Raw genomic sequence first — 6,492 nt, forward strand, 5'->3', positions numbered from 1 at the left:
GTAGAAAACGGGGCTCTCTCCTTGTGGTCGGGCCGAATGGATGGGGTGGGTGGGCTGGGCAGCAAGCACTAGAAGGTTCATGGGGCTGTATGTATGCGTATGATGATGTCGGCAGTTCCATCAATGATATGGGATTGGGAGAGGAATATTCATGAGTTCTTTTTCGCTGGAGGAGGAGAAGAAGGAGAAGTCAATAGGTTGCTTTATCCGGTGCCAGCCAGCGGCGGAGGGCCAGACGAGGGCCGGACCGCCGCCGCCACACACGATGCGCCCGGGACGGTAAGTTTAGAAGCCAATCTGATGACGATGACACGAGCGAGCAATCTGTGAGTAGTCTTATTATTATTATTGACCATGGATGAATGAGCGCGAGGGGTTGGGGGGTTGGGGGGGTCTGCGAAATTTGAGAGCAAGGCAGAGCCAGAGCCAGCCAACCAGTCAGCCCTGGAAGAGTCAAGACAGAGTTTGGTTCTATACAATACATCCATGACATGTTCTGAGGAAATAAACACCCCGAGTGTCCCCAACCTCTGTTATTGCTTGAACGATTGCATCTTCTTTTTTCCTCCGACACGACATCGACACGCGCTTTGTTTTCGCTCGTTCTTTTCAAGAGACAACGTCCTATTCGTCCTCCGTCCGCCGTCTATCATCATCATCATCATCATCATCATCATTACATACCCACACACGCACTCACACTCACAATTCCCGTCCGTCCTATTCGACACTTGCATCGCGGCCAAGCCCACAAGCTCCGGAGCCGTCTCTTCTCGGACGCTGCTGATCGAACCGCGGCCGAAGCCAGGTTAGGTAGAGAGGTAGATCACACTCGACCTACTTCCTGACTGCAGCAGAGACCCGTCCTCAGCCTCCTCTCTACTCATGAGCGCAGCAGCCTCGCATCAACACTGCCATTCATCATCAACCCCAGACCCAGCAGCAGCAGCAGCAGCAGCATCTTCATCACCATGTCCGACTCGCTCATCGTGCAATTGGCGCGGCAAATCACGCAGAATGTAGAGGCCATCGACCAGTACCACGACGCGGCCGGGCTGCGGAAACATTCATTCGACATCGATACCCCGCCAAAGTACAACTACCCACCGCACATCGAGACGGCGCGACAGGAAGTCTTTGCCGCCACGACCGACCTGCGCGATCTGGTCCTGGGCCCGGTCGAGGCGCTCAAGATTCGCTCCGAGAGTGTATGTGTCTCGTCTCCCTTTTTTTCCTTTTCCTTTTTCCGTCGCTCTCTCTCGCTCCCTCTCTCTCTCTCGCCGCTTGTGTGTATGTTTGTGTTGTCGGAATCAGAGGAGCTCACGTGAGTGAATGTATAGTACGCCGATCTCGTCAGTCTGCATGTCATCTACAAGTTTGGCATTGCAGAAAGCTTTCCGGTGGGCGGCGAGGCCAGCTTCAAGGACATTGCGGCCGTCAGCGGCATCACGGAGCACAACACCAGCCGTCTGATGCGGCACGGCATGCTGCAGCACATGTTCAAGGAGGTCCGCCCCGGCATTGTGGCACACACGGCGTCTACCCAGGCCATTGCCGAGGACGAGTCCGTAAAGGACATGCTGGGCACGAACGTGGATGAGTTGTGGCGCTCCTCGCCACGGGTGAGTTTTTGTCCTTCCGTCTATCAATACATGCCATGCATGCCATAGCACAACAAACCCTAACCACATCCCAGGTCACCGACGCCCTCCAAGGCTGGCCTACATCCAAAGAACTCTCCCAAACCGTAAGCCTTGCCGTCTATCCTCTTCCAACCCCCTTCTTTTCCCCCCCTCTCCCTATTCCACCCCTAACCACCCACTCACCCCTCCCACAGCCCTACTCCATCGGCACCGGCACCGGCGCCCCCTTCTTCGCCGAAATGGCCAAACACCCGCAGCGCGCCCAACGCTTCGCCAACGCCCTCCGCCAGTACAACCCGGACCACCTCACGCTGCGGCGCACCCTCGTCGAAGCCTACGACTGGGCCGCCCTCGGCGCCGCCACCATCGTCGACCTCGGCGCCATCAGCGGCGGCCTCAGCATCCGCCTCGCAGAACTCTACCCCAACCTCCGCTTCGTCGTCACCAATTCCTCCGCCATGCTGGCGCAGCAATACCAGCAGCAGCAGCAACAACAACATCAACACGGCCCAAGTAGTCCCGAACACGAAAACAACCACAACCACGAAACCTCTCCCCGCCCCAACGGCACCACATCCACATCCACATCCCCATCCACCCCAAACGGCACCACATCCCCACCCCCCCAAGCAGTAACCGACAGGATAACATGGATCCCCGCCCCCATCTTCGACACCCAGCCGCTCCTCGCCCACGGCGCCGACATCTACTACCTCCGCTTCCACCTGCACAGCTGCCCAGACGCCTACGCCGTCCGCCTCCTGCACGGCCTGATCCCCTGCCTCAAGCCCGGCGCGCGCCTCCTCCTGCACGATTTCGTGCCCACGCGCTGGGCGGGCATTTCGGCGTGGGAGGAGCGGCAGATGCGGTATGTTTTGCTTACTTCCTTTCCATACGTGCTTTTTACTTTTTACCGCTCCTGGTTCATGTAAGATGCGTGGATTAGTACTAACGAACAACAGGATCATCGACATGCAGCAGCTCATCTTCCTGAATAGCCAGACGCGCTCGCTGGCGCAGTGGGAGGCGCTGTTTGCGCAGGCGGATGCGCGGTTCGAGTTTCTTGGCGTGACGGCGTCGAGGCATGGGTTGGATATTTTTGAGGTGCGGTGGCGGGGTTGAGTTTCTTGGGGGGGGGCTTTTGAGGGGTTTTTTTTTTTTGTTTTGGAGGGAGAGAGAGAGAGAATGGGATTTGGGATTTGATGGAGGGGGTGGATAGGGTGGAGGGGTGGTATAGACTTGTGTGTTTGGTAGGGCTGGGTTGAATGGATGGATGGATGGATTGAGGGGTGGGATTTGGTTGTTTATGTTGCGTTTGCTACCCCGCGTACCATGAGGATGTAGATGAAGATGAGGTTGGAGATAGGGTTGGAGATAGGGTTGACGATGAGAGAACAATAGATGGCGATTCCTATATCCACACCCTTCCTTGCAGGTCCTTCTCTATCTTCTATGTTATTGACACTGATTAACACAACGCCGTCCCATCCTATGCATCCAACCACCCCTTAAACCAACAATCTATCTCAAAGAAAGATTTAAAATATATATACTAAGAAACAGCATGTCCAAAAACATCATTATATAACCACACAAACCAACACTCTAAACCCATGCACTCCATGCACTCCCTTACCCAAGCCCCCACCCAAGCCCTACCCAAGATACTGCGCCGCCCACGCCGGCATCCCCGTCCCCGCGCGCGGCCCCCCATACGCAGTCAGGAAAAAGACACACGCAGTGCAGAAATGGAACAGGCCAATGCCATACATGACATACGCCGTTTCACGGCTCAGAAAGCGCGTGACGCGGTTATCCGAGATCTTGTCCTCGGCGCGCAGCAGGACGTTCCAGATGTAGGTTGTGCAGGCGCGGAGGAAGGCGAGGGGGGAGGACGAGGACGAGGACGAGGGGGATCGGGGGTCTGCGGGTGTGGTGGCGATGATGGAGGTCAGATTTGCGGGACTCGGGACGACGAGGGAGTCTTGACGGAGACGGGCTTTGGGAAGGGGAGTTGGATGGGTCGGGTGGGTGGAGTGTGCATGCAAGAGACTGCCGGCCCCTGAGATGGCGGACCGGCGGGTGATGGCGCTGCTGTCAAAGGACTGGTGGCCGAACTTCCAGTGGACGAGCCAGGCGCCGAGCGTGGTCACGACGAGCGTGAAGAGGATGGTGTAGAGCATGTAGCCGATAGCGTGCTTGCCCTTGTGCACAACGCTCCCGTCGTGCTCGTCCGTCTCCTCAGGGGCAAAGTTGAGCAGCGTGATGAGCAAGAAGCCTGGGATCAGGACGACGCGGATGACGCGAAGCACGCGCAAGCTCGTCCTGTTCTTGACCGGGTTGAAGATCTGCGCCAGGGCGCCGAAGGAGAGATACAGGAACCACAGCGCCAGGAGGACGATGAACATGTAGAAGACGCCGACGGGGACCTTGAAGTTGGCCGGGTGTCCGGCGTCGACTTCGCCGATGGCGTGCCAGATCCAGAGGTCGACGGCGACGTTGAAGTAGAAGCTCAGCGTGGCCAGGACGGCGATGATGGTCGTCAGGATGCCTGTCCCGCACACGGGGCAGTGGTCTTCGGTTGGTATGCCGCTGATCTCTATGAACGAGCCGGTGATGTAGCTGGACACGAATCCGACGGCACAGAGTTGGAGTTTGAGGAGGTGCTTGATGCTGAAGATCTTGATTGCTTGCGGCGCCACGGCCAGGACGAAGATGGCGAGCTTGAGCGTAATGACCTGGACTCCCGGAGTCTTCAGAGGCTGCCTATCGCTCTTGCTCTGGTGCATGTACCGCACCCAGAGCGCACGAACCAAGGTGATGATATCGATGACTGCGTCGGCGGCACAGATGACCGGAAGCGCGCGTAACGGATCTGGGGATTCGAGGAACATCTTGCGAGAAGTGTGTTTTGTGTTTGCTGAACGCTGCGTCATGGCTGCAAAAGCGAGTTGGAGAAGAATCCAGAACACCTGGGGTCCTGTCACCTCATGGCTGCTGGGCTCAGCAGCACCCATGATGTGGGAGAGAAGGATGGGTGGTGTCGTCGTCCGCTGCCGAAGCAGGTAGGTGGCAAGCGTAAAGCAGCATTCTTGTAGTCTTCTCGAGAGTCACGCCTTTCTGCCTCGCGAATATTGGTCCAAGGTGAGCGCTCACCGATGAGGGCGGGAGGGTGGTGTTGACGACGCTCTGACTGACAGGATTGAACGATTGGGGTGCGGGTTTCCATCAGGGTGCTCATTTTCAGTCATATGCGACTACTCTTGAGCGTTTGCCTTGTATATGACAGCCGTTTGCAGGCTGACGGTAGTGTAGATGCGTAGCATCATTGGAAGAATCGCATGTCCGTACTGTGGCAGTGAAGCTGTCCGAAGTTCATCACGGTACTCACCCTTGACAGCGCCACAAACGAATCCTGCTGCCGGCCTTGAGAGGCTCAAGAGTGACGTCTGTCAAGACTGTGCCGATGTCTGGGCATGGAGTGTGCATATAACTCGATTATTGATCTAGAGTGTAGAATTACCGTCGCGGCCGAACCTGAATTAGGGTGATGTCAAGATATCTCTTCCTCACACGAGCCACAGGTCGAGATGGTGGAGCGGGTTGCTTTCATGCACCTTGACAATGATCTTAGATCTTACCTCCATTCGTCTGAACGCTCAAACATGGGCTACCCTGTCTTGGTCTCGACATCAGCAACGAATGAAAACTCAACATCTTCCAGCCGAACAACAGAAGCCGTTCAGTCCCATCTCCATGAAGATCGACATCATGGTCATGGCGACACCGGGGTACGTCCTGGTGACAACGGAAGGATTCTAGGATTCCAACGGGACGCGGGAGATGTTCACGATCGCCGTGGAGGAATCAATTGTGTTAGACAAGCTCGGACTTGGTTCAGACTTCGGACGAGGCTGCCCGGGACGGACCAAGGACGTGCGGACTCGGAGACGTTGGTGCCTGAGGCCACAGCCCGATACAAAGCAAGACGACGTTGAGCTGCGGCGTGCTGGCTCGCTCGGCTTGGCAATGAGTCATCTGAATGTATAATATACTATGCTATGATCATAAGTAATTAAATGAAAAGACGACGTACTGCCATGTGAACCTACTCGCATCCTCTTACTTGATTCATTATGAATGAATATACACATCGCAGAGTCAGGAGTCAGGCATTAGACGTCCTCTCATCCTATTGGAAGACAAGAGTACTACATCCCAAAGAGGCAAGCAGATACAAGACCATCGTGGGACGTCGTGCGGTGTTGGGTGGCGACAATGGCGCACATAAGGCAGGCGCGCATAAGGCAAAATAGACAGGCATCAGGCAAACAGGCAGCCAGAGTCATTCTCCACATTGCCCACCCAATGCATGCGCAGACGGGCAGAGTGGCAGTGCCAATTGCCAATGCCATCCAAGCATTTGACAAAATAATCATTATATTGGATCACAGTAGCCAATAGAAAAAAGCACAGCACTGCAGAATTCGTCCTTCTTCTGGGGGCTGGCTGGACTGAGCCATGATATAATAGTGCGTGCTGTGGCAACGCAAGTACAGCGGCGGGTGGGGTCGTGTCAACTTGTAGGTCCCAGACAGGAACAGGCTCTACCCAGACGACAGGACACCGGCCTTTGGCGTCAAGGCCTTTTTATGTAAGAGACGAGATTGAGATTGAGATTGAGATGAGATGAGATGCGATGCGCAAAAATGACAACAGGAGGATTATAAGGTTAATCCATGACTGTGGAGCCCCCGATGTTCTGCTGACGGTTCGCCCGCTTGATCAATTGAACTAAAACTCTGCGGGAACGAACGAACGAACGCAGGTGGAGACGGCGGCGTATTAA

The 6,492-nt window shown here is 55.6% G+C and overlaps 3 protein-coding genes across 3 annotated transcripts; 2 read left to right on the forward strand and 1 right to left on the reverse strand.

Annotated features, from left to right (window-relative positions):
* Positions 1–394: 394 nt before the first annotated feature.
* On the forward strand, positions 395–892 carry EJ05DRAFT_59202 (uncharacterized protein). Its single transcript, XM_033749785.1, has one exon. The coding sequence runs from the start codon at positions 487–489 to the stop codon at positions 811–813; it is 327 nt and encodes a 108-aa protein (XP_033599667.1). The 5' UTR covers positions 395–486; the 3' UTR covers positions 814–892.
* Positions 893–971: 79 nt separating this feature from the next.
* On the forward strand, positions 972–2,765 carry EJ05DRAFT_501748 (S-adenosyl-L-methionine-dependent methyltransferase; the record flags this gene model as incomplete). The annotated part of the gene is made up of 5 exons (XM_033747152.1): positions 972–1,208; positions 1,341–1,622; positions 1,697–1,747; positions 1,838–2,511; positions 2,606–2,765. The coding sequence occupies 5 exons, from the start codon at positions 972–974 to the stop codon at positions 2,763–2,765; spliced, it is 1,404 nt and encodes a 467-aa protein (XP_033599668.1).
* Positions 2,766–3,298: 533 nt separating this feature from the next.
* On the reverse strand, positions 3,299–4,753 carry EJ05DRAFT_511941 (uncharacterized protein; the record flags this gene model as incomplete). The annotated part of the gene is made up of 1 exon (XM_033748284.1): positions 3,299–4,753. The coding sequence occupies exon 1, from the start codon at positions 4,658–4,660 to the stop codon at positions 3,299–3,301; it is 1,362 nt and encodes a 453-aa protein (XP_033599669.1). The 5' UTR covers positions 4,661–4,753.
* Positions 4,754–6,492: the final 1,739 nt, after the last annotated feature.

This window comes from Pseudovirgaria hyperparasitica, assembly GCF_010093815.1.
Source record: "Pseudovirgaria hyperparasitica strain CBS 121739 unplaced genomic scaffold EJ05scaffold_10, whole genome shotgun sequence".
Lineage (NCBI taxonomy): Eukaryota > Fungi > Ascomycota > Dothideomycetes > Acrospermales > Acrospermaceae > Pseudovirgaria > Pseudovirgaria hyperparasitica.